Here is a 26,885-nt window from a genome sequence, read left to right as displayed (position 1 = left end):
GCTCACCTGCTTTTACATAAAGACTAGAACCAACTCACCTGCTTTTACATAAAGACTAGAACCAGATCACCTGCTTTTACATAAAGACTAGAACCAGCTCACCTGCTTTTACATAAAGACTAGAACCAACTCACCTGCTTTTACATAAGACTAGAACCAGATCACCTGCTTTTACATAAAGACTAGAACCAGATCACCTGCTTTTACATAAAGACTAGAACCAGCTCACCTGCTTTTACATAAAGACTAGAACCAACTCACCTGCTTTTACATAAAGACTAGAACCAGCTCACCTGCTTTTACATAAAGACTAGAACCAGCTCACCTGCTTTTACATAAAGACCAGAACCAACTCACCTGCTTTTACATAAAGACTAGAACCAGCTCACCTGCTTTTACATAAAGACTAGAACCAGATCACCTGCTTTTACATAAAGACTAGAACCAGCTCACCTGCTTTTACATAAAGACTAGAACCAGCTCACCTGCTTTTACATAAAGACTAGAACCAACTCACCTGCTTTTACATAAAGACTAGAACCAGCTCACCTGCTTTTACATAAAGACTAGAACCAGCTCACCTGCTTTTACATAAAGACTAGAACCAGCTCACCTGCTTTTACATAAAGACTAGAACCAGATCACCTGCTTTTACATAAAGACTAGAACCAGCTCACCTGCTTTTACATAAAGACTAGTACCAGATCACCTGCTTTTACATAAAGACTAGAACCAGCTCACCTGCTTTTACATAAAGACTAGAACCAGCTCACCTGCTTTTACATAAAGACTAGAACCAGCTCACCTGCTTTTACATAAAGACTAGAACCAGATCACCTGCTTTTACATAAAGACTAGAACCAGATCACCTGCTTTTACATAAAGACTAGAACCAACTCACCTGCTTTTACATAAAGACTAGTACCAGATCACCCGCTTTTACATAAAGACTAGAACCAGATCACCTGCTTTTACATAAAGACTAGAACCAGATCACCTGCTTTTACATAAAGACTAGAACCAACTCACCTGCTTTTACATAAAGACTAGAACCAGATCACCTGCTTTTACATAAAGACTAGAACCAGATCACCTGCTTTTACATAAAGACTAGAACCAGATCACCTGCTTTTACATAAAGACTAGAACCAGCTCACCTGCTTTTACATAAAGACTAGAACCATCTAACCTGCTTTTACATAAAGACTAGAACCAGATCACCTGCTTTTACATAAAGACTAGAACCAGATCACCTGCTTTTACATAAAGACTAGAACCAGATCACCTGCTTTTACATAAAGACTAGAACCAACTCACCTGCTTTTACATAAAGACTAGAACCAGATCACCTGCTTTTACATAAAGACTAGAACCAGATCACCTGCTTTTACATAAAGACTAGAACCAGCTCACCTGCTTTTACATAAAGACTAGAACCAGATCACCTGCTTTTACATAAAGACTAGAACCAGATCACCTGCTTTTACATAAAGACTAGAACCAGATCACCTGCTTTACATAAAGACTAGAACCAGCTCACCTGCTTTTACATAAAGACTAGAACCAACTCACCTGCTTTTACATAAAGACTAGAACCAGATCACCTGCTTTTACATAAAGACTAGAACCAGATCACCTGCTTTTACATAAAGACTAGAACCAGATCACCTGCTTTTACATAAAGACTAGAACCAGCTCACCTGCTTTTACATAAAGACTAGAACCAGATCACCTGCTTTTACATAAAGACTAGAACCAGATCACCTGATTTTACATAAAGACTAGAACCAGATCACCTGCTTTTACATAAAGACTAGAACCAGATCACCTGCTTTTACATAAAGACTAGAACCAGATCACCTGCTTTTACATAAAGACTAGAACCAGATCACCTGCTTTTACATAAAGACTAGAACCAGCTCACCTGCTTTTACATAAAGACTAGAACCATCTAACCTGCTTTACATAAAGACTAGAACCAGATCACCTGCTTTTACATAAAGACTAGAACCAGATCACCTGCTTTTACATAAAGACTAGAACCAGATCACCTGCTTTTACATAAAGACTAGAACCAACTCACCTGCTTTTACATAAAGACTAGAACCAGATCACCTGCTTTTACATAAAGACTAGAACCAGATCACCTGCTTTTACATAAAGACTAGAACCAGCTCACCTGCTTTTACATAAAGACTAGAACCAGATCACCTGCTTTTACATAAAGACTAGAACCAGATCACCTGCTTTTACATAAAGACTAGAACCAGATCACCTGCTTTTACATAAAGACTAGAACCAGCTCACCTGCTTTTACATAAAGACTAGAACCAACTCACCTGCTTTTACATAAAGACTAGAACCAGATCACCTGCTTTTACATAAAGACTAGAACCAGATCACCTGCTTTTACATAAAGACTAGAACCAGATCACCTGCTTTTACATAAAGACTAGAACCAGCTCACCTGCTTTTACATAAAGACTAGAACCAGATCACCTGCTTTTACATAAAGACTAGAACCAGATCACCTGATTTTACATAAAGACTAGAACCAGATCACCTGCTTTTACATAAAGACTAGAACCAGATCACCTGCTTTTACATAAAGACTAGAACCAGCTCACCTGCTTTTACATAAAGACTAGAACCAGCTCACCTGCTTTTACATAAAGACTAGAACCAGCTCACCTGCTTTTACATAAAGACTAGAACCAGCTCACCTGCTTTTACATAAAGACTAGAACCAGCTCACCTGCTTTACAATAAAGCCTAGAACCAGCTCACCTGCTTTTACATAAAGACTAGAACCAGCTCACCTGCTTTTACATAAAGACTAGAACCAGCTCACCTGCTTTTACATAAAGACTAGAACCAGCTCACCTGCTTTTACATAAAGACTAGAACCAGCTCACCTGCTTTTACATAAAGACTAGAACCAGCTCACCTGCTTTTACATAAAGACTAGAACCAGCTCACCTGCTTTTACATAAAGACTAGAACCAGCTCACCTGCTTTTACATAAAGACTAGAACCAGCTCACCTGCTTTTACATAAAGACTAGAACCAGCTCACCTGCTTTTACATAAAGACTAGAACCAGCTCACCTGCTTTTACATAAAGACTAGAACCAGCTCACCTGCTTTTACATAAAGACTAGAACCAGCTCACCTGCTTTTACATAAAGACTAGAACCAGCTCACCTGCTTTTACATAAAGACTAGAACCAGCTCACCTGCTTTTACATAAAGACTAGAACCAGCTCACCTGCTTTTACATAAAGACTAGAACCAGCTCACCTGCTTTTACATAAAGACTAGAACCAGCTCACCTGCTTTTACATAAAGACTAGAACCAGCTCACCTGCTTTTACATAAAGACTAGAACCAGCTCACCTGCTTTTACATAAAGACTAGAACCAGCCTCACCTGCTTTTACATAAAGACTAGAACCAGCTCACCTGCTTTACATCAAAGCACTAGAACCAACTCACCTGCTTTTACATAAAGACTAGAACCAGCTCACCTGCTTTTACATAAAGACTAGAACAACTCACCTGCTTTTACATAAAGACTAGAACCAGCTCACCTGCTTTTACATAAAGACTAGAAACAGCTCACCTGCTTTTACATAAAGACTAGAACCAGCTCACCTGCTTTTACATAAAGACTAGAACCAGCTCACCTGCTTTTACATAAAGACTAGAACCAGCTCACCTGCTTTTACATAAAGACTAGAACCAGATCACCTGCTTTTACATAAAGACTAGAACCAGATCACCTGCTTTTACATAAAGACTAGAACCAACTCACCTGCTTTTACATAAAGACTAGTACCAGATCACCTGCTTTTACATAAAGACTAGAACCAGATCACCTGCTTTTACATAAAGACTAGAACCAGATCACCTGCTTTTACATAAAGACTAGAACCAACTCACCTGCTTTTACATAAAGACTAGAACCAGATCACCTGCTTTTACATAAAGACTAGAACCAGATCACCTGCTTTTACATAAAGACTAGAACCAGATCACCTGCTTTTACATAAAGACTAGAACCAGCTCACCTGCTTTTACATAAAGACTAGAACCATCTAACCTGCTTTTACATAAAGACTAGAACCAGATCACCTGCTTTTACATAAAGACTAGAACCAGATCACCTGCTTTTACATAAAGACTAGAACCAGATCACCTGCTTTTACATAAAGACTAGAACCAACTCACCTGCTTTTACATAAAGACTAGAACCAGATCACCTGCTTTTACATAAAGACTAGAACCAGATCACCTGCTTTTACATAAAGACTAGAACCAGCTCACCTGCTTTTACATAAAGACTAGAACCAGATCACCTGCTTTTACATAAAGACTAGAACCAGATCACCTGCTTTTACATAAAGACTAGAACCAGATCACCTGCTTTTACATAAAGACTAGAACCAGCTCACCTGCTTTTACATAAAGACTAGAACCAACTCACCTGCTTTTACATAAAGACTAGAACCAGATCACCTGCTTTTACATAAAGACTAGAACCAGATCACCTGCTTTTACATAAAGACTAGAACCAGATCACCTGCTTTTACATAAAGACTAGAACCAGCTCACCTGCTTTACATAAAGACTAGAACCAGATCACCTGCTTTTACATAAAGACTAGAACCAGATCACCTGATTTTACATAAAGACTAGAACCAGATCACCTGCTTTTACATAAAGACTAGAACCAGATCACCTGCTTTTACATAAAGACTAGAACCAGCTCACCTGCTTTTACATAAAGACTAGAACCAGCTCACCTGCTTTTACATAAAGACTAGAACAGCTCACCTGCTTTTACATAAAGACTAGAACCAGCTCACCTGCTTTTACATAAAGACTAGAACCAGCTCACCTGCTTTTACATAAAGACTAGAACCAGCTCACCTGCTTTTACATAAAGACTAGAACCAGCCCCTTAAAAAGACTAGAACCAGCTGCTTTTACATAAAGACTAGAACCAGCTCAACCTGCTTTTACATAAAGACTAGAACCAGCTCACCTGCTTTTACATAAAGACTAGAACCAGCTCACCTGCTTTTACATAAAGACTAGAACCAGCTCACCTGCTTTTACATAAAGACTAGAACCAGCTCACCTGCTTTACATAAAGACTAGAACCAGCTCACCTGCTTTTACATAAAGACTAGAACCAGCTCACCTGCTTTTACATAAAGACTAGAACCAGCTCACCTGCTTTTACATAAAGACTAGAACCAGCTCACCTGCTTTTACATAAAGACTAGAACCAGCTCACCTGCTTTTACATAAAGACTAGAACCAGCTCACCTGCTTTTACATAAAGACTAGAACCAGCTCACCTGCTTTTACATAAAGACTAGAACCAGCTCACCTGCTTTTACATAAAGACTAGAACCAGCTCACCTGCTTTTACATAAAGACTAGAACCAGCTCACCTGCTTTTACATAAAGACTAGAACCAGCTCACCTGCTTTTACATAAAGACTAGAACCAGCTCACCTGCTTTTACATAAAGACTAGAACCAGCTCACCTGCTTTTACATAAAGACTAGAACCAACTCACCTGCTTTTACATAAAGACTAGAACCAGCTCACCTGCTTTTACATAAAGACTAGAACCAACTCACCTGCTTTTACATAAAGACTAGAACCAGCTCACCTGCTTTTACATAAAGACTAGAACCAGCTCACCTGCTTTTACATAAAGACTAGAACCAGCTCACCTGCTTTTACATAAAGACTAGAACCAGCTCACCTGCTTTTACATAAAGACTAGAACCAGCTCACCTGCTTTTACATAAAGGACTAGAACCAGCTCACCTGCTTTTACATAAAGACTAGAACCAGCTCACCTGCTTTTACATAAAGACTAGAACCAGCTCACCTGCTTTTACATAAAGACTAGAACCAGCTCACCTGCTTTTACATAAAGACTAGAACCAGCTCACCTGCTTTTACATAAAGACTAGAACCAGCTCACCTGCTTTTACATAAAGACTAGAACCAGCTCACCTGCTTTTACATAAAGACTAGAACCAGCTCACCTGCTTTTACATAAAGACTAGAACCAGCTCACCTGCTTTTACATAAAGACTAGAACCAGCTCACCTGCTTTTACATAAAGACTAGAACCAGCTCACCTGCTTTTACATAAAGACTAGAACCAGCTCACCTGCTTTTACATAAAGACTAGAACCAGCTCACCTGCTTTTACATAAAGACTAGAACCAAGCTCACCTGCTTTTACATAAAGACTAGAACCAGCTCACCTGCTTTTACATAAAGACTAGAACCACTCACCTGCTTTTACATAAAGACTAGAACCAGCTCACCTGCTTTTACATAAAGACTAGAACCAGCTCACCTGCTTTTACATAAAGACTAGAACCAGCTCACCTGCTTTTACATAAAGACTAGAACCAGCTCACCTGCTTTTACATAAAGACTAGAACCAGCTCACCTGCTTTTACATAAAGACTAGAACCAGCTCACCTGCTTTTACATAAAGACTAGAACCAGCTCACCTGCTTTTACATAAAGACTAGAACCAGCTCACCTGCTTTTACATAAAGACTAGAACCAGCTCACCTGCTTTTACATAAAGACTAGAACCAGCTCACCTGCTTTTACATAAAGACTAGAACCAGCTCACCTGCTTTTACATAAAGACTAGAACCAGCTCACCTGCTTTTACATAAAGACTAGAACCAGCTCACCTGCTTTTACACTATGATTTGACTATAAGATGTTCAATGTTTCTTTTTTTCTTTTTTTAAGGAATAGTTTCATCTTATTAAAAGGAGAGTTCAGTTCATGTAACAGGGTTGACCTTAAAATGAGGGACAGACGTACATGAATCACTAATCACAAAAAAATAAAATAATAATCATTAGAAATTACTTTGTCAAAGAAATAAAATAACTTGGGCTTTACAAGGACGGTGAAAACTTGGAGGAGTTTAAGTGGGTTAAAATCTTCCTAAACAGTCACAGAGGGACATGTCAAAATGCTGGATTTTGGCACTAAGTCTTCATTAATATAAAAAATCTGATTTATTTATTTGTCCATGCGGTCTATATTAAAGAGCACTTCATTTGATATATCAGGCCTTTAAAATGCAATATTGGTGACACGTATACTCCCTCTCCGGCCTCTAGGTCATCAGGCTGCTGATTATCCCACACACCTGTCACCACCTGTCACCATCGTCTTGCGCACCAGCGCCTCATGACACTCACCTGGACTCCATCACCTCCTAAATCTGTCACTCCCCTTAGTTCATTCCTCAGGTGTTATTGATTCTGTTTTCATGTTGGTGCGTTTGTTTGTGTTAAGTGTTTAATTTATTAAAACACTCACACCCTGAACTTGCTTCCTGACTCTCAGTGCACATCGTTACAGAATAACACCTCACCTAAGGGAAGCATCAGGGAGTGTTTTAATTGTTTTATTATTACAGGCTCTCAGCTGGCTCGTTGGGCTCTCATGCCTCAACCAGATCGCCAGGCTACCTTGCCTCAGCTGGCTCGTTGGGCTCTCATGCCTCAACCAGATTGCCAGGCTACCTTGCCTCAGCTGGCACGTTGGGCTCTCATGCCTCAACCAGATCGCCAGGCTACCTTGCCTCAGCTGGCTCGTTGGGCTCTCATGCCTCAACCAGATCGCCAGGCTACCTTGCCTCAGCTGGCTCGTTGGGCTCTCATGCCTCAACCAGATCGTCAGGCTACCTTGCCTCAGCTGGCTCGTTGGGCTCTCATGCCTCAACCAGATCGCCAGGCTACCTTGCCTCAGCTGGCTCGTTGGGCTCTCATGCCTCAACCAGATCGCCAGGCTACCTTGCCTCAGCTGGCTCGTTGGGCTCTCATGTCTCAACCAGATCGCCAGGCTACCTTGCCTCAGCTGGCTCGTTGGGCTCTCATGCCTCAACCAGATCGCCAGGCTACCTTGCCTCAGCTGGCTCGTTGGGCTCTCATGCCTCAACCAGATCGCCAGGCTCTCATGCCTCAGCTGGCTCGTTGGGCTCTCATGCCTCAACCAGATTCCCAGGCTACCTTGCCTCAGCTGGCTCGTTGGGCTCTCATGCCTCAACCAGATCGCCAGGCTACCTTGCCTCAGCTGGCACGTTGGGCTCTCATGCCTCAACCAGATCGCCAGGCTACCTTGCCTCAGCTGGCTCGTTGGGCTCTCATGCCTCAACCAGATCGTCAGGCTACCTTGCCTCAGCTGGCACGTTGGGCTCTCATGCCTCAACCAGATCGCCAGGCTACCTTGCCTCAGCTGGCTCGTTGGGCTCTCATGCCTCAACCAGATCGTCAGGCTACCTTGCCTCAGCTGGCTCGTTGGGCTCTCATGCCTCAACCAGATTGCCAGGCTACCTTGCCTCAGCTGGCTCGTTGGGCTCTCATGCCTCAACCAGATCGTCAGGCTACCTTGCCTCAGCTGGCTCGTTGGGCTCTCATGCCTCAACCAGATCGCCAGGCTACCTTGCCTCAGCTGGCTCGTTGGGCTCTCATGCCTCAACCAGATTGCCAGGCTACCTTGCCTCAGCTGGCACGTTGGGCTCTCATGCCTCAACCAGATCGCCAGGCTACCTTGCCTCAGCTGGCTCGTTGGGCTCTCATGCCTCAACCAGATCGCCAGGCTACCTTGCCTCAGCTGGCTCGTTGGGCTCTCATGCCTCAACCAGATCGTCAGGCTACCTTGCCTCAGCTGGCTCGTTGGGCTCTCATGCCTCAACCAGATCGCCAGGCTACCTTGCCTCAGCTGGCTCGTTGGGCTCTCATGCCTCAACCAGATCGCCAGGCTACCTTGCCTCAGCTGGCTCGTTGGGCTCTCATGTCTCAACCAGATCGCCAGGCTACCTTGCCTCAGCTGGCTCGTTGGGCTCTCATGCCTCAACCAGATCGCCAGGCTACCTTGCCTCAGCTGGCTCGTTGGGCTCTCATGCCTCAACCAGATCGCCAGGCTCTCATGCCTCAGCTGGCTCGTTGGGCTCTCATGCCTCAACCAGATTCCCAGGCTACCTTGCCTCAGCTGGCTCGTTGGGCTCTCATGCCTCAACTAGATCGCCAGGCTACCTTGCCTCAGCTGGCTCGTTGGGCTCTCATGCCTCAACCAGATCGCCAGGCTCTCATGCCTCAACCAGATCGCCAGGCTCTCATGCCTCAACCAGATCGCCAGGCTACCTTGCCTCAACCAGCCTCACCTGGTGACAGGTGTGTGGGCTACCTTGCCTCAACCAGATCGCCAGGCTACCTTGCCTCAGCTGGCTCGTTGGGCTCTCATGCCTCAACCAGATCGCTAGGCTACCTTGCCTCAGCTGGCTCGTTGGGCTCTCATGCCTCAACCAGATCGCCAGGCTCCCCTGCCTCAGCTGGCTCGTTGGGCTCTCATGCCTCAACCAGATCGCCAGGCTACCTTGCCTCAGCTGGCTCGTCAAGCTCGCATGCCTCAACCAGATCGCCAGGCTCTCATGCCTCAGCCGGCTCGTTGGGCTTTCATGCCTCAGCCGGATCGCCAGGCTCCCCTGCCTCAGCTGGCTCGTTGTGCTTTCATGCCTCAGCCGGATCGCCAGGCTCCCCTGCCTCAGCTGGCTCGTTGGGCTTTCATGCCTCAGCCAGGTCGCCAGGCTCCCCTGCCTCAGCTGGCTTGTTGGGCTTTCATGCCTCAGCCGGATCGCCAGGCTCCCCTGCCTCAGCTGGCTCGTTGGGCTTTCATGCCTCAGCCAGATCGCCAGGCTCCACTGCCTCAGCTGGCTCGTTGGGCTTTCAGACCTTAGCCGGATCGCACAGCTCCCCTGCCTCAGCTGGCTTGTTGGGCTTTCATGCCTCAGACAGATCGCCAGGTTCCCCTGCCTCAACCGATCTGTCAGGTTCCCGTGCCCCAGCTGACTCGACAGGCTCCGGTGCCTCAGCTGGCATGACAGGTTCTCGCGCATCAGCAGGGGTGACCGGTCTGCTCCTGATCCCCGGGTTCGTCCCCTTTGACGATGTCCTGCGGCTATAGAGCCTAGTGTCGGGGAGGGGGTACTGTCACGTATACTCCCTCTCCAGCCTGCTGATTATCCCGCACACCTGTCACCATCGTCTCGCGTGCCTCATGACACTCACCTTGACTCCATCACCTTGATTATCTTCCCTATATCTGTCACTCCCCTTGGTTCTTTCCTCAGGTGTTATTGACTCTGTTTTCATGTCGGTGCGTTTGTGTTGTGTTACATGTTTATTGTTTTGTTTATTTATTAAAACACTCACTCCCTGAAATTATTTCCCGACTCTCAGCGCACTCGTTACAATTGGTGCATAATTTAAACTTAAAATATCAAAGGGACACAAATGGGACTCATGGATAAAGCTGAGGTGAATGACAGTGGCACCCCTCTGAGTTGAGGTCAGGTAGTAAATACCTTGGTGATATGTGTGGTTGTGGTGGTGCTGGTGGTGTCTGAGGTGATGGTCTGGGCGCTCATCAACACCCCCGCCTCGGGATCAGCGTCAGCCTGGAACAACACAGACACAATTCATCATCTCAATTGGATGGAAGAACAGGGTCGTATTCCTTAGGCACCAAATGTTGTAAAACGGACTGAAACAGGGAGGAACTACTTGGAGGTTTTTTGTTGCAATTAGAGTTTTACAACATTTTCCATTGTGTGCCCTAATGAGCACTACCCAGGTCAAAAATATACACATTGGAGTATATGAGAATATCCAGAATAGAGCATGAGACATAAGTTGGACGAGAGGGCCGTTACCTCTAGTGACTGGTATGTGACAGTTTTCATTTCCGTGTGTATTACAGGGACCTGCTGGGTCACATCGACCACGTCTGCCCTGTTGAAGGTCAGGACCTCTGGAGCCTCCAGCACAGACAACTGAGATAGAGGGATAGAGAGAGAGAGAGAGAGAGAGAGAGAGATAGAGAAGGACAGAGTGAGAGCAAGTGGGATAGATACAGAGAGTGCAAGAGGGAGGAATAGAGAGAGAAATAAAGAGAGGGATGGAGAGAGAGGGAGAGAGAGAGAGAGAGAGATAGAAACAGAGAAATAAAGAGAGATAGAGAGGGATTGAGAGAAATAAAGACATGGATGGAGAAAGTGGGATAGAGAGAGGGAGAGAGAGAGAAAAGGATAGAGAGGGAGAGGGAGAAATGAAAAGGGTGCAGAAAATGAGATTTCACCCTTATATTTATTTATGCACACACACAGGCAATCACGTTTGCATGCTCGCACACAATTACATTGTCACCGTCTGTCTACAGGACACACAAGCAATTAATGAATGAATTGAAAGGTCATAGAAATAGGAAAGGGAAAGTACTGAAGGACTGGCTGTTCATGAGGACCATCCTCTCTCTGATAGAATATTTATAAAATTATCAAAATGAATCAAATCAAAATGATAACATAAAATCCCAAAATTAAATAGCAGAGATGTTGTTATAAAATAAATAGTTTTTATATATTTATGATGAAAGAGGCTACGACACTTAGTGCATCATCCTGGACCATTCACTAAGAATTCATCACAGTTCACCACAGAGTAAGTCTTATGTGAGATTGTGGAAGCATATTAATTCATTTAGAAGGAAGCCAAATGGGTCTACCTGGCAGGATTGTATTTATAACCTCAAACGGTTCACATAATTGAAAATGTCTGCGGACCGATAGACAATAACCCTGCAACAGACCGCAGATCTATTCAATCTGTGCTTCTCATAGATGTGTGTCCATAAAACATTCTAATTCATTGCTGCTCATGATTACCACAAAGGTAAACTACACTGAGTAAAACATTCAAAACAGCTGCTCTTTCCATGACATAGACTGACCAGGTGAATCCAGGTGAAAGCGATGATCCCTTATTGATGTCACTTATTAAATCACTTATTAAATCCACTTCGATCAGTGTAGATGAAGGGGAGGAGACGGGTTAAAGCCTTGTAGCAACTGAATATTAGGAAGGTGTCCTTAATGTTTTAAGATACTCAGTGTATCTGAACATTGAGGAAATAAAGCAACAACAAGTCAGGAAGAAATAAACCATTTCCACTATGATACTGTGTGTATATGTGCAGCTCGAAAATATTATAGTGTTTATAGTGGCGCTGTGTGAAAAAAACACAGGCCTGCATACACACAATCACACACGTAAGAAGTCCCTCTATGCAAAGTCCCTCTATGCAATCTTCAACCGTTTTCAATACCTCCCTGGCTGATAGATACAGTAGCATACAGTATGTACAGCCTGCCTGGCCATGGTAATGCTTTCCAATAGAAAACCCAGTGGGCAGAAACAGGCACAGGAAACAGGGAAAAGGACAGTCTCCCACCTGCACATCACTGAACACACAGCAGCACAGGCTGGCTGACTGCTACTATTGGCAAAGAGGAGGGTCTGGACTGGGGGAGTTGGGTAGCTGATTCTGTGGTAATACGGCCAAGATTGGGATAAATTGCATGCTTCCTGCTTATTGGCACTACTAGCTAATGGGAGGCCAAGATTGGGATCATTTGGGGAGAATCTTTCCAGTGATGTTACAGGGGAATGGGAAGGCAAGACTGCAACAGATTGAGCACTTTCTAAATAGCATGGGCAACAAGGAATATGAGACGGGGGTAGCTTTTCCAGTGCTATTGTAGGCAAGTAGGAAGGACAGTTAAGGATAGTTTGGGAGGTACTCATGGAGAGGTACTACAGGTCAATGGGGCAACTAGGGAACATTTTGGGGCTCTTTGGGGTGTTACCTCCGAGTGAGCCCTTGCAGCAGCTACCTCCCCACTGAGACTCTGCCAGGACGCTCCAATAGGAGAGGTGTGCACGGGGGAGGGGGGCACGAAGCACCCTCTCCAGTCTTGACTGTTCTCCTTCTCCGCTTCCTCCTCTGAGACTGACCCTGCTGACTCCTCTCCCTCTGACTGACTGTCCAGCCCAAGGCCTAGGCTTCCACCCAAGCCTGGGGCTGGAGTTTTCTCCTCGGCCTCCGCCTGCTTCACCGCCGCCCCTATAGCCTTGTCCACGGCGGCCTTGGCTGCGGCAGTCAGGGCCGGCCCCGCCGAGGCTACGCTAGTGGCGTCACTAGTGTCGCTTGGCGTGTCTGAGTTGTCAGAGTGGTCATCATGCATGCTCAGCCCTGTAAACCCCAGCACGGACTGAGGCCTATCGTCCTCTATCCCTTCCAGTGAGTCTGTCTCTACCTGCTCAGTCTGATGCTCTGCCTGGTTCTCCATGTTGTCAGGCTGGTGGTCAGACTGTTCTGGCTGTGCCAACTTCAACTCAGGCTGGTCCTGGTCCTTTTCTTGTTGGGAAGATACCACCTCTGTCTGCAGCACGATCCGCTCCACCTTCTCTGTTGTCTAACAAAGGAAACAAACAAGACATAACCAACAGTCTTCTTGAACCTTCAATATGGATTGAATCTACAGTAGTATGGAAGCAGATAAAAAAATAGCATGAATCTGTAGGGTGTCCAATCAAAAACACATATTTTGACCAATGAGTAAACTAATGTTAATTGTGCAGATAGTCCTCTAAGAAAAACCAATGGTCCAAACCTCATGTCTCTATCATAATCCATTCAAAAGTCATTGGAGATTTTACCGTTGTCAGATGGCTAAGATTAGGGAGGCCAGAGGGAAGAAAGGGGTCAAAAATCAGGAAAACTGCATTGTGTCAGCTAGGCTGGATGCCGTGCAAGAATTAAGGCTATTGGCTACCTGACAGGCTCACTTTCTCCCTGAACTGGTCATCTTTCTTCTCGAATCCGCAGGACATAAAACAATATAGAGGTAAGATAGATATTGATTTTGAGACATGACATGTAGTATTTTCATATTTTAGTGTACACTTTATTTTAATTTGAAATTCCTGTTATTATTAGAAGATCTCTCACAAAAACAAGCATATCTCTATAAATTTAAACGGAGCACTGAGTGTTAACCAAGCTTTTCATTTTCAAAACCTTTTACATTTAACTCAGCTCGTGTCATGCAAATGTATCTTTTTTTGCGACCCTCGGAAACAACTTTGAAGACAACCACAAGATATAAAATCCGCAACAGTTGTTATTAGAAACCTGCACCTCTATGTCAACAGTTATAAGAAACCTGCACCTCCATGTCAACAGTTATAAGAAACCTGCACCTCTATGTCAACAGTTATAAGAAACCTGCACCTCTATGTCAACAGTTATAAGAAACCTGCACCTCTATGTCAACTGTTGTTATAAGAAACCTGCACCTCTATGTCAACTGTTATAAGAAACCTGCACCTCTATGTCAACAGTTATAAGAAACCTGCACCTCTATGTCAACAGTTATAAGAAACCTGCACCTCTATGTTAACTGTTGTTATAAGAAACCTGCACCTCTATGTCAACACTTATAAGAAACCTGCACCTCCATGTCAACAGATCTTGGTGCTTATTATTGGATGTTAGAGGAAAAGTCCACACTGAACGATTTAGAACGTGAATAATTATATTTGTCTTTTGGTAAAAAAACATATTTTAGATCCTAAGGAAGTGAAATTTCATCACCAAAGCAAGTTTTCAGACACTCTGGGTGGATGACCTAGAATCTGCTTCCATACAGTAGGGAAGGGTTACTTAATATGTTAGTACCGATGTGATCTTTCTGAATGCATGTTTAAATAATTTAACATGCTGTGCACTGGATGATTGCTTTGTTCCCCACTTTCGGATATCAAAATGACCTAAAGGTGGAGAAGAGTTGCAAAATCAAATATGCCGGGTGGGTAACACTCTCACATTCCTCCTCAATAAGGCCCCAGGACCATGTGGTCCTAGACAAACCATTCCTCCTCAATAAGGCCCCAGGACCATGTGGTCCTAGACAAACCATTCCTCCTCAATAAGGCCCAAGGACAATGTGTTGCCTCTGTCTAGACAAACCATTCCTCCTCAATAAGGCCCCAGGACCATGTGGTCCTAGACAAACCATTCCTCCTCAATAAGGCCCAAGGACCATGTGGTGCCTCTGTCTAGACAAACCATTCCTCCTCAATAAGGCCCCAGGACCATGTGGTGCTAGACAAACCATTCCTCCTCAATAAGGCCCCAGGACCATGTGGTCCTAGACAAAACATTCCTCCTCAATAAGGCCCCAGGACAATGTGGTGCCTCTGTCTAGACAAAACATTCCTCCTCAATAAGGCCCCAGGACCATGTGGTGCCTCTGTCTAGACAAAACATTCCTTCTCAATAAGGCCCCAGGACCATGTGGTGCCTCTGTCTAGACAAACCATTCCTCCTCAATAAGGCCCCAGGACCATGTGGTCCTAGACAAACCATTCCTCCTCAATAAGGCCCCAGGATCAAGTGGTGCTTCAGTCTAGACAAAATATTCCTCCTCATAAACCTGTCCACTGTTTTAATGGCCAGCAGGAAGGACGGACAGACAGGGGACAGAAAAGCCTGACAGACAACACAGTGGCTACAGTGACAACATTTCCTCAACAACAAACACATCAGTGACAAGCAGTACAGATACTGAACAGGTATTTTGCAAAAGAGATGTGATCTCAATGATAACCTGTATAAAAGGTAAAAAAAATAAAATAAATATGAACAACTCAGATATGCATGCACTACAACTGCTGTCATCACGTTTGTTGAGTTGTATATTATCTATATTGTATAAGAGGCCACCTTAAACACGGTCTGACTAAAGGCAGGCGAAGCAGTCCAGACCCGCGTGCTGGTCTGATCTCTGGCCGACTGTAAGAGAGCGGTGAGCTCCGGGGACATCTCCTCAAAGGTTGGCTTTGGCTGAGCAGACAGAGAGATGGGGAGAGTACACACAACAGGAGTAGAAGAGAGACACACACACACAGTTAGATACTGTACGTACATAGGAGGAGAGACAAAGACACAGGTCTTTCACACAATGCCCAGACACAAGCTCGGGGGACGGGGGGGGTTGGATGGGATTATTCATAAGAGCATTGAGGTGATGATTGATAGCTAAGAAAGGTAAACTTGAGGATTGGGATTATGTCAATCACAACCTAAATTGATTTCCTTATATAAGACAATGCAAGAATGACAAAGGTTTCATCAAATTGGTTTCCAACTATTTTAATCCAGTTTGTATGCTTATACTATGCAACTCGGAGCAATGCATTTCTTTTACAGAGCACATGGGTAGAAACACCATCCTGTGACATGTCAATCACTGAACTCGAGTTGTTTTTCTCTTGAGAATGTCAGTCATAAAGGCAATAGGTGAGACAGACAAGAGTGTCTTGTGTGTCGGAGGGTCTCCTCTTATGAATAGGGCCAATATCATCATGTCAGATCAAGCTGCACAGAGGTCAGAGAGCGCAAACCCAGGGAAGTCAAAGTAAAAGTGGCAGGGCTGAAGCAATCAGTGGCATACCAACCATAGTATACCGTACCATAAGCCATAGTGGAAAGCATTCATTTGGTGTGGCTAGCAGCATGGGGACCAGCTTAAAACAAAACACGATTTTCATTTACAAATCGAAATGAAAGAGGTAAACAAATGCCAGTACCCATGGAGCAGCAAGTTTGGTTAAGGCATGCAGATAACAAATGACACCAAATACAGTGGCAAAGGGATCAACTAAACAGAGCAAACTATAGAAAGAAAAAACAGACTCCCATGCAATTCCCATGAACATTCAGTCGAGTACAAAACAGTGCCGGGTCCAGCCTTGTTGCAGTGGATAAGACGACCAAACAGGCTGGGGCGGAAGTGGCTTGAAGATAAAGTGGGGGTTTGGGGCGGAAGTGGCTTGAGGATAAAGTGGGGGTTTAGGGGGGGGGGGGGGGGGGCGGAAGTGGCTTGAGGATAAAGTGGGGGATTAGGGAGAGGGGGGAGGAGGTGGCTTGATGATAAAGTGGGGGATTAGGGAGAGGGGGGAGGAAATGGCTTGAGGATAAAGTGGGGTATTAGGGAGAGGGGGGAGGAAGTGGCTTGAGGATAAAGTGGGGGTTTGGGGGGGGAGGCGGAAGTGGCTTGAGGATAAAGTGGGGGTTTAGGGAGAGGGGGGGGGGCGGAAGTGGCTTGAGGATAAAGTGGGGGATTAGGGAGAGGGGGGAGGAAGTGGCTTGAGGATAAAGTGGGGTATTAGGGAGAGGGGGGAGGAAGTGGCTTGAGGATAAAGTGGGGGTTTGGGGGGGGGCGGAAGTGGCTTGAGGATAAAGTGGGCGTTTGGGGGGGCGGAAGTGGCTTGAGGATAAAGTGGGGGTTTAGGGAGAGGGGGGGGGGGCGGAAGTGGCTTGAGGATAAAGTGGGGGATTAGGGAGAGGGGGGAGGAAGTGGCTTGAGGATAAAGTGGGGTATTAGGGAGAGGGGGGAGGAAGTGGCTTGAGGATAAAGTGGGGGTTTGGGGGGGGGGCGGAAGTGGCTTGCGGATAAAGTGGGGGTTTGGGGGGGCGGAAGTGGCTTGCGGATAAAGTGGGGGTGGGGGGGGGGGTGGCTTGAGGGTAAGGTGGGGGTTGAGGGAGGGGGGGGAGTAACTTGAGGATAAAGTGGGAGGTTAGGGAGAGGGGGGGGAAGAGGAAGTCACTTGAGGATAAAGTGGGGGATTAGGGAGAGGGGGGAGGAAGTGGCTTGAGGATAAAGTGGGGTATTAGGGAGAGGGGGGAGGAAGTGGCTTGAGGATAAAGTGGGGGTTTGGGGGGGGGGGGGCGGAAGTGGCTTGAGGATAAAGTGGGGGTTTGTGGGGGCGGAAGTGGCTTGAGGATAAAGTGGGGGATTAGGGAGAGGGGGGAGGAAGTGGCTTGAGGATAAAGTGGGGTATTAGGGAGAGGGGGGAGGAAGTGGCTTGAGGATAAAGTGGGGGTTTGGGGGGGGGCGGAAGTGGCTTGAGGATAAAGTGGGGGTTTAGGGAGAGGGGGGGGGCGGAAGTGGCTTGAGGATAAAGTGGGGGATTAGGGCGAGGGGGGAGGAAGTGGCTTGAGGATAAAGTGGGGTATTAGGGAGAGGGGGGAGGAAGTGGCTTGAGGATAAAGTGGGGGATTAGGGAGAGGGGGGAGGAAGTGGCTTGAGGATAAAGTGGGGTATTAGGGAGAGGGGGGAGGAAGTGGCTTGAGGATAAAGTGGGGGTTTGGGGGGGGCGGAAGTGGCTTGAGGATAAAGTGGGCGTTTGGGGGGGCGGAAGTGGCTTGAGGATAAAGTGGGGGTTTAGGGAGAGGGCGGAAGTGGCTTGAGGATAAAGTGGGGGATTAGGGAGAGGGGGGAGGAAGAAGCTTGAGGATACAGTGGGGTATTAGGGAGAGGGGGGAGGAAGTGGCTTGAGGATAAAGTGGGGGTTTGGGGGGGGACGGAAGTGGCTTGCGGATAAAGTGGGGGTTTAGGGGGGTGGGGGGGGGGGAGTGGCTTGAGGGTAAGGTGGGGGTTGAGGGAGGGGGGGGAGTAACTTGAGGATAAAGTGGGAGGTTAGGGAGAGGGGGGGGAAGAGGAAGTCACTTGAGGATAAAGTGGGGGATTAGGGAGAGGGGGGAGGAAGTGGCTTGAGGATAAAGTGGGGTATTAGGGAGAGGGGGGAGGAAGTGGCTTGAGGATAAAGTGGGGGTTTGGGGGGGGGGGGGGGGGCGGAAGTGGCTTGAGGATAAAGTGGGGGTTTGGGGGGGCGGAAGTGGCTTGAAAAATAAGGTGGGGGATTAGGGAGAGGGGGGAGGAAGTGGCTTGAGGATAAAGTGGGGTATTAGGGAGAGGGGGGAGGAAGTGGCTTGAGGATAAAGTGGGGGTTTAGGGGGGGGGGGGGGTGTGGCTTGAGGATAAGGTGGGGGTTGAGGGGGGGGGGGAGTAACTTGAGGATAAAGTGGGAGGTTAGGGAGAGGGGGGGAAGAGGAAGTCACTTGAGGATAAAGTGGGGGGTTAGGGAGAGGGGGGGAAGAGGAAGTCACTTGAGGATAAAGTGGGGGGTTAGGGAGAGGGGGGGAAGAGGAAGTAATTTGAGGATAAAGTGGAGGGTTAGGGAGAAGGGGGAAGGGGTTTCAGGTATTTGGGGGGGGGGGGGGTTCATATCATCCTACCACTTTGGAGGGCGATGGGGTTCTGGAAAGATAGGACACAGGGCTGGGGCTCAGACGCAGATCGACCATTTGAGGCTTGGGCATCTTCATTGGGGACTTGGCCATTGGGGACTTGGCCATTGGGGACTTGGCCATTGGGGACCGTGGAGAGAGGGGTGTGTGAGGCGCAACAGGGGTGGTGCTCCTGTCTCCCAGAAGAAAAGTCTCCCGTAGCTGCTTCCTGCTGTCCGCTCTCGCGGCATCACTGATGTCCTGGCTGGAGCGGATGGACACTACGGTCCGCATGGCGCCCAGGCCACCGTCGCTGGGCTCGGATGGAGAGGGGGTCCTGGCCTCCTGGATGGTGATCATGGAGGGTCCTATTCCCTCAGATGGAGAGGGGGTCCTTGCCTCCTGGATGGTGATCATGGAGGGTCCCATTCCCTCAGATGGAGAGGGGGTCCTTGCCTCCTGGATGGTGATCATTGGTGGTCCGATTCCCTCTATGGTCGGGAGACTCAAGTGGACCGACACTGGCATCTCGTACTCAGTCGACACTGGGATGATCTTCACAGTGGTGGTGGATTGGTCTGCTGCCCTCTTCAGCTCCCTGGCGAACACCGCAGGAACGGCTACCGCCGCCTCCCCGCCATCTTTGGCCTGCGTCGTCATGGTGACGATCTTGCCTGACATGGTGTCGTAGGATTTGCCCAGGGTGTAGGTCTTCTCCTCCATCTCCTCGGCCTTGGACGCTAGTTCACTGCTGAAGCTCTCGTATGGTTTGCCAAACTCCTTGATGACAACGACACCACTGGCGCCGCCGAGCGCTCCTTCAGCCACAGTGTTATCGACGGCCATAACTTTATAGTTGACAATGTTTCTCTTTTCGGCTACCTTAGGAGGGACTTTGCTTACTATTACCCACCCGTCAGAGTCCTACATACAAGATACATACAAAGACTGGGGTTAGCCAGTTCAATGGGGGAATAGGACTTCCAATGGCAGTCCCAAGAAGAGCAATAAGGAAGCCATTTTAGACTTGAATGAACATAGATCATAAACAGCATGAACATAGACAGCAACATATACAATATATATGCAAAAGTATGTGGACGCCCTTTCAAATGAGTGGATTCAACTATTTCAGCCACACCCGTTGCTGACAGGTATATTCAATCGAGCACACAGCCATACAATCCACATAGACAAACATTGGCAGTAGAATAGCCTTACTAAAGAGCTCAGTGACTTTCAACGTGGCACCATCATGAAGTGTGAAGTGGAAACGTCTAGAAGCAACAACGGCTCTGCCACGAAGTGGTGATGAATCACGCTTCACCATCTGGCAGTCCAACAGATGAATATGGGTTTGGCGGATGCCAGGAGAATGCTACCTGCCCCAATGCATCGTTTGGTGGAGGAGTAATAATGGTCTGTGGCTGTTTTTCATGGTTCGGGCCTCTTAGATACAGAGAGTGGAAATCTTAACACTACATCATACAATGACATTTTAGACGATTCTGTGCTTCCAAACCTGTGGCAACTGTTTGGGGAAGGCCCTTTCCTGTTTCAGCATGACAATGCCCCCCATGCACAAAGGGAGTTCCATACAGAAATGGTTTGTCGATATCGATGTGGATGCACTTGTCTGGCATTCACAGAGCCCTGACCTCAACCCCATCGAACACCTTTGGGATTAATTGGAACGCCGACTGTGAGCCAGGCCTAATCGCCCAACATCAGTGCCCAACCTCACTAATGCTCTTGTGTCTGAATGGAAGCAAGTCCCTGCAGCAATGTTGCAACATCTAGTGAAAAGCAATCCCAGAAGAGTAGAGGCTGTTATAGCTGCAAAGAGGGCACCAACTCCATATTAATGCCCATGATTTGGGAATGAGATGTTCGACGAGCAGGTGTCCACATACTTTTGGTCATGTATTGTATCCCAGTTGTTAGTTAATAGTGTATTGTTAAAAACGGTCTCTCCGTATAGCTCATTCAAGGGTTTTTCTTTATTTGTACTATTTTCTACATTGTAGAATAATAATGAAGACATCCAAACTATGAAATAACACGTATGGAATCATGTAGTAACCAAAGAAAGTGTTAAACAAAAAGATTCTTCAAAATAGCCACCCTTTGCCTTGATGACAGCTTTGCACACACTTGGCATACTCTCAACCATTCTCTCAACCAGCTTCATGAGGTAGTCACCTGGAATGCTTTTACAACAGTCTTGAAGGAGTTTCCACATATGCTGAGCACTTGTTGGCTGCTTTTTCTTTACTCTGCGGTCCAACTCATCCCAAACCATCTCAATTGCGTTGAGGTCAGTTGATTGTGGAGGCCAGGTAATCTGATGCAGCACTCTATCACTCTCCTTCTTGGTCAAATAGCCCTTACTATGCCTGGAGGTGTGTTGGGTCATTGTCCTGTTGAAAAACAAATGATAGTCCCACTAAGCTCTAACCAGATATGATGGCGTATCGTTGCAGAATGCTGTGGCAGCCATGCTGGTTAAGTGTGCCTTGAATTCTAAATAAATCACTGACAGTGTCACCAGCAAAGCACCCCCACACCATCTCACCTCCTCCTCCGTGCTTCACAGTGAGACCTACTCATGAGGAGATCATCTGTTCACCTACTCTGCTTCTCACAAAGACACAGCGGTTGGAACCAAAAATCTCAAATTTTGACTCATTAGACCAAAGCACAGACTTTCACTGGTCTAGTGTCCATTGCTTGTGTTTCTTGGCCCAAACAAGTCTCTTCTTATTATTGGTGTCCTCTAGTAGTGGTTTCTTTGCAGCAATTCGAACCATGAAGGCCTGATTCACACAGTCTCCTCTGAACAATATCCTGTGACAGTGCGATGTGTCTGTTACTTGAACTCTGCGAAGCATCTGTGAAGCATTTATTTGGGCTGCAATTTCTGAGGCTGGTAACTCTAATGAACTTATCCTCTGCAGCAGAGGTAACTCTGGGTCTTCCTATCCTGTGACAGTCCTCATGAGAGCAAGTTTCATCATAGTGTTTGATGTTTTTTGTGACTGCACTTGAAGAAACTTTCAAAGTTCTTGCCATGTCTTAAAGTAATGATGGATTGTCATTTCTCTTTACTTATTTGAGCTGTTCTTGCCATAATATGGACTTGGTCTTTTACCAAATAGGGACGTCGTCTGTATTCCACCCCTACCTTGTCACAACACAACTGATTGGCTCAAACGCAATAAGGAAAGAAATTCCACAAATGAACTTTTAACAAGGCACACATGTTAATTGAAAATGCATTCCAGGTGACTACCTCATGAAGCTGGTTGAGAGAATGCCAAGAGTGTGCAAAGGTTGACTGGTACTGCACAGGGTCAAATGAGTCACATTGTCATCCACTGCTGACAATGAATAACATACCCAGCAAACCGGGAACATTCCCAAAATACTAGCTAAGATTCCCATTAACTTATAGATAGGGTTTTAACCAACATTAGGATGATAACATCCCAAAAACATTCACATTTTTTAAAAATGAAATATCCTTGGAATGTTCTCCTAAAATTCACTAAAATGTTGTACACAACATCTGTAACAACCATCACAGAACATTCCCCAAACGTTCCCATTAGGTTTCCAGGTAATGTAATAACACAACGAACCAGTAATGTTTCCAGTAAATGTCCCCACAATGTTCCCACCAGACTGTTCCCAGAAACATTCTAGGAACCTTTAAAGAACAGACTAAATGTTTTCTAGGAACGTTCTTTGGAACGTCAGGCGAACGTTTTATACAAACATTCTATAATCATCAAGAGAACATTTGCCGTGGCCTAATGAATGTTCTGGGAACTGTTACAGAACTAATTACATGTTGGTTTGCTGGATAGGAACCTAGTCCTACACACCCAAATGGATCATAGGTTAAATGTGTAAGACTCGTCAATAATTAATTGGCGTAGCTGGCTCTAATCTAGCCAAGCAGCAGAGATGAAGGTTTTCTAATCACACAGAGATACCTGAACCAGGAGATACTTGTATGTAGTGACAGCTTGGCTACCTACCACAGTAGTCTTAGTATCCACAGGGCTGTGCGTGATGTCCTCCTCAACGCTACCGCCTGCAGCCATGGCTCTCTCTCTCTCATCCTCTCCCTCATCCTCTTGGCTCTACATGAATGGAAAATAAAAATAAAAAAAAGGGAACAATGTGTGTGTGTGTGTGTGTGTGTGGTCTGCATCCTATTGCTGGCACCATTACTCATTACAGAGTGTGTGATATTTAATCATTGTGTTTGATAAGAGTGTGTGTGATATTTACTCATTGTGTTTGATAAGAGTGTGTGTGATATTTACTCATTGTGTTTGATAAGAGTGTGTGTGATATTTACTCATTGTGTTTGATAAGAGTGTGTGTGATCTGAGATTTCACCAGCGTGTGACTACAGGACTATAGTATCTCTCCAAACGTAGTCACGCTGTGGGGTTGATATCGGACATATGGGTCCAGTAGCTCACAAATAAAGAATGAAACAAGGTAGCAAGACTCGGCTGAGTGGTAAAACGGACTCCTTTCCACACTTAATTGAACCACATCCCAACAGTCATAAAAATAAATACTGGCCGAAATATGCCGTCGTTGCTGCTACATTTCTTCTCCCTAATCCTCCCTCTCTTTTGAAGTCCCTGCATGCTTCTCCATATATATATATATATATATATATATTAGTGCACTTAATGCTTAGCCGAGAAGGATGTTTCCAATGGTTTCCTTCTGTCTCTCCCTCCCACCTCCGTTTGGCAAGGTTACGGCACGAGGATTTATTACTCGTTCACTGGCCACACTGCTACAAATCAGTCGAGTCCTATTCTGATGTCCCACTGTTAATTGTCCCCTGCTCCTTTCAACGCTTGCTCCTTTTATCTACTTTTGGCTTCAATGGTTGGATAAGGTAGCTTACACTTTATTTTTTTTGCTTCGTCAAGGAGCCGCATCTGAATCCCTTCCTTTTTACCGTGGCTTAACTTCCATTGAAAAACAGCTTGATGCTTGGTAACTATTTGACAACAGCACTGGAGAAGAAAGGTAGGTGTCAAATGTTATAATGAGGCAGCGATTCTTTCACAACAGTTGTTCTTCTATCTCCAGTAGCTGGGTGTTATGCACCGTCCTCCACCTGCATGGATTATTGAGCAGGTTTTCAAAGGGAGGCGGTTAGAGGCCCCAGTCTCCAGAGACTTGACATGGAGAGGAAGATCTCATTCATCTCTTTCCCTCTAAACAACCTGAGCTCACACTCTAGCAGACACATCTCAACCGTCTCACACTCTAGCAGACACATCTCAACCTTCTCACACTCTAGCAGACACATCTCAACCTTCTCACACTCTAGCAGACACATCTCAACCTTCTCACACTCTAGCAGACACATCTCAACCTTCTCACACTCTAGCAGACACATCTCAACCTTCTCACACTCTAGCAGACACATCTCAACCTTCTCACACTGTAGGAGACACATCTCAACTGTCTCACACTCTAGCAGACACATCTCAATCTTCTCACACATCTCAATCTTCTCACACTCTAGCAGACACATCTCAGCCTTCTCACACTGTAGCAGCCACATCTCAATCTTCTCACACTGTAGCAGCCACATCTCAACCTTCTCACACTCTAGCAGACACATCTCAACCTTCTCACACTGTAGCAGACACATCTCAACTGTCTCACACTCTAGCAGACACATCTCAATCTTCTCACACTCTAGCAGACACATGTCAACTGTCTCACACTCTAGCAGACACATCTCAACCTTCTCACACTGTAGCAGACACATCTCAACCTTCTCACACTGTAGCAGCCACATCTCAATCTTCTCACACTCTAGCAGACACATCTCAACCTTCTCACACTCTAGCAGACACGTCTCAATCTTCTCACACTGTAGCAGACACATCTCAACCTTCTCACACTCTAGCAGACACATCTCAACTTTCTCACACTGTAACAGACACATCTCAATCTTCTCACTGTAACGGTCTGAGTGTAGTGGGTGAGGAGTCAGGCGCAGGAAGCAGAGAGTTCAGGGGAGTGCTATTTTAATGCACAGAGAAACGGCGAACATAAGCCATCCCTCACGTAAACACAGGGCGTAATGAACAAACAAATGCCCCAAACAGGGGGATTTAACTGTCCAGAAAAAACCCACAAAATGGGAAAACACAAAACCCATAGACGTGCACACAAGTACACCAAACAGACGGTCACAATAATTAATCCCGCACAAGGTACCATGCGGGCCGGCTGACTAATAAATCCTTACTACTAACTACCTAACTCAAAACAGGTGCACTCAATAAACACATAAGGAGGGGGAGGAAATAATCAGTGGCAGCTAGTAGGCCGGCGACGACGACCGCCGAGTGCCACCCGAACGGGAAGGGGAGTGTCCTTCGGTCGGAGTCGTGACACTCACACTGTAACAGACACATCTCAACCGTCTCACACTCTAGCAGACACATCTCAACCTTCTCACACTCTAGCAGACACATATCAATCTTCTCACACTAGCAGACACATCTCAACCTTCTAACACTGTAGCAGACACATCCCAAACTTCTCACACTCTAGCAGACACATCTCAATCTTCTTACACTCTAGCAGACACATCTCAACCTTCTCACACTGTAGCAGACACATCTCAACCTTCTCACACTGTAACAGACACATCTCAACCTTCTCACACTCTAGCAGACACATCTCAACCTTCTCACACTCTAGCAGACACATCTCAACCTTCTCACACTCTAGCAGACACATCTCAACCTTCTCACACTCTAGCAGACACATCTCAACCGTCTCACACTAGCAGACACATCTCAACCTTCTCACACTCTAGCAGACACATCTCAAACTTCTCACACCGTAGCAGACACATCTCAATCTTCTCACACTCTAGCAGACACATCTCAACCTTCTCATAATGTAGCAGACACATCTGAATCTTCTCACACTGTAGCAGACACATCTCAACCTTCTCACACTCTAGCAGACACATCTCAATCTTCTCACACTCTAGCAGACACATCTCAATCTTCTCACACTGTAGCAGACACATCTCAACTGTCTCACACTCTAGCAGACACATCTCAACCTTCTCACACTGTAGCAGACACATCTCAATCTTCTCACACTAGCAGACACATCTCAACCTTCTAACACTGTAGCAGACACATCCCAAACTTCTCACACTCTAGCAGACACATCTCAATCTTCTCACACTCTAGCAGACACATCTCAACCTTCTCACACTCTAGCAGACACATCTCAATCTTCTCACACTGTAACAGACACATCTCAATCTTCTCACACTCTAGCAGACACATCTCAACCTTCTCACACTGTAGCAGACACATCTCAACCTTCTCACACTGTAACAGACACATCTCAACCTTCTCACACTCTAGCAGACACATCTCAACCTTCTCACACTCTAGCAGACACATCTCAACCGTCTCACACTCTAGCAGACACATCTCAACCTTCTCACACTCTAGCAGACACATCTCAACCTTCTCACACCGTAGCAGACACATCTCAATCTTCTCACACTCTAGCAGACACATCTCAACCTTCTCATAATGTAGCAGACACATCTGAATCTTCTCACACTGTAGCAGACACATCTCAACCTTCTCACACTCTAGCAGACACATCTCAATCTTCTCACACTCTAGCAGACACATCTCAATCTTCTCACACTGTAGCAGACACATCTCAACTGTCTCACACTCTAGCAGACACATCTCAACCTTCTCACACTGTAGCAGACACATCTCAACCTTCTCACACTGTAGCAGACACA

The 26,885-nt window shown here is 46.0% G+C and overlaps 1 protein-coding gene across 8 annotated transcripts in view; it reads right to left on the bottom strand.

The window, feature by feature from the left end:
• The window catches only part of LOC109909803 (protein 4.1), a 120,285-nt gene that overhangs the window by 12,845 nt on the left and 80,555 nt on the right, over window positions 1-26,885 (bottom strand). For 6 of the 8 annotated variants that reach the window (XM_031796765.1, XM_031796764.1, XM_031796767.1 and 3 more), the window contains 6 exons: window positions 23,083-23,187; window positions 19,049-19,963; window positions 15,692-15,811; window positions 13,221-13,379; window positions 10,779-10,898; window positions 10,431-10,523 (listed from right to left, as the gene is read on the bottom strand). In XM_031796765.1, the coding sequence (XP_031652625.1) occupies window positions 10,431-10,523; window positions 10,779-10,898; window positions 13,221-13,379; window positions 15,692-15,811; window positions 19,049-19,963; window positions 23,083-23,187 (1,512 nt within the window). The remainder of the gene's footprint in view (window positions 1-10,430; window positions 10,524-10,778; window positions 10,899-13,220; window positions 13,380-15,691; window positions 15,812-19,048; window positions 19,964-23,082; window positions 23,188-26,885) is intronic. The other 2 variants (XM_031796770.1, XM_031796771.1) reach the window with 1 other exon arrangement.

The sequence above is a fragment of the Oncorhynchus kisutch genome, linkage group LG18 (genome assembly GCF_002021735.2).
Source record: "Oncorhynchus kisutch isolate 150728-3 linkage group LG18, Okis_V2, whole genome shotgun sequence".
NCBI classification, from domain to species: domain Eukaryota; kingdom Metazoa; phylum Chordata; class Actinopteri; order Salmoniformes; family Salmonidae; genus Oncorhynchus; species Oncorhynchus kisutch.
Note: the sequence above shows the minus strand (reverse complement) of the source record. Positions and strands in the feature narration are given on the sequence as shown.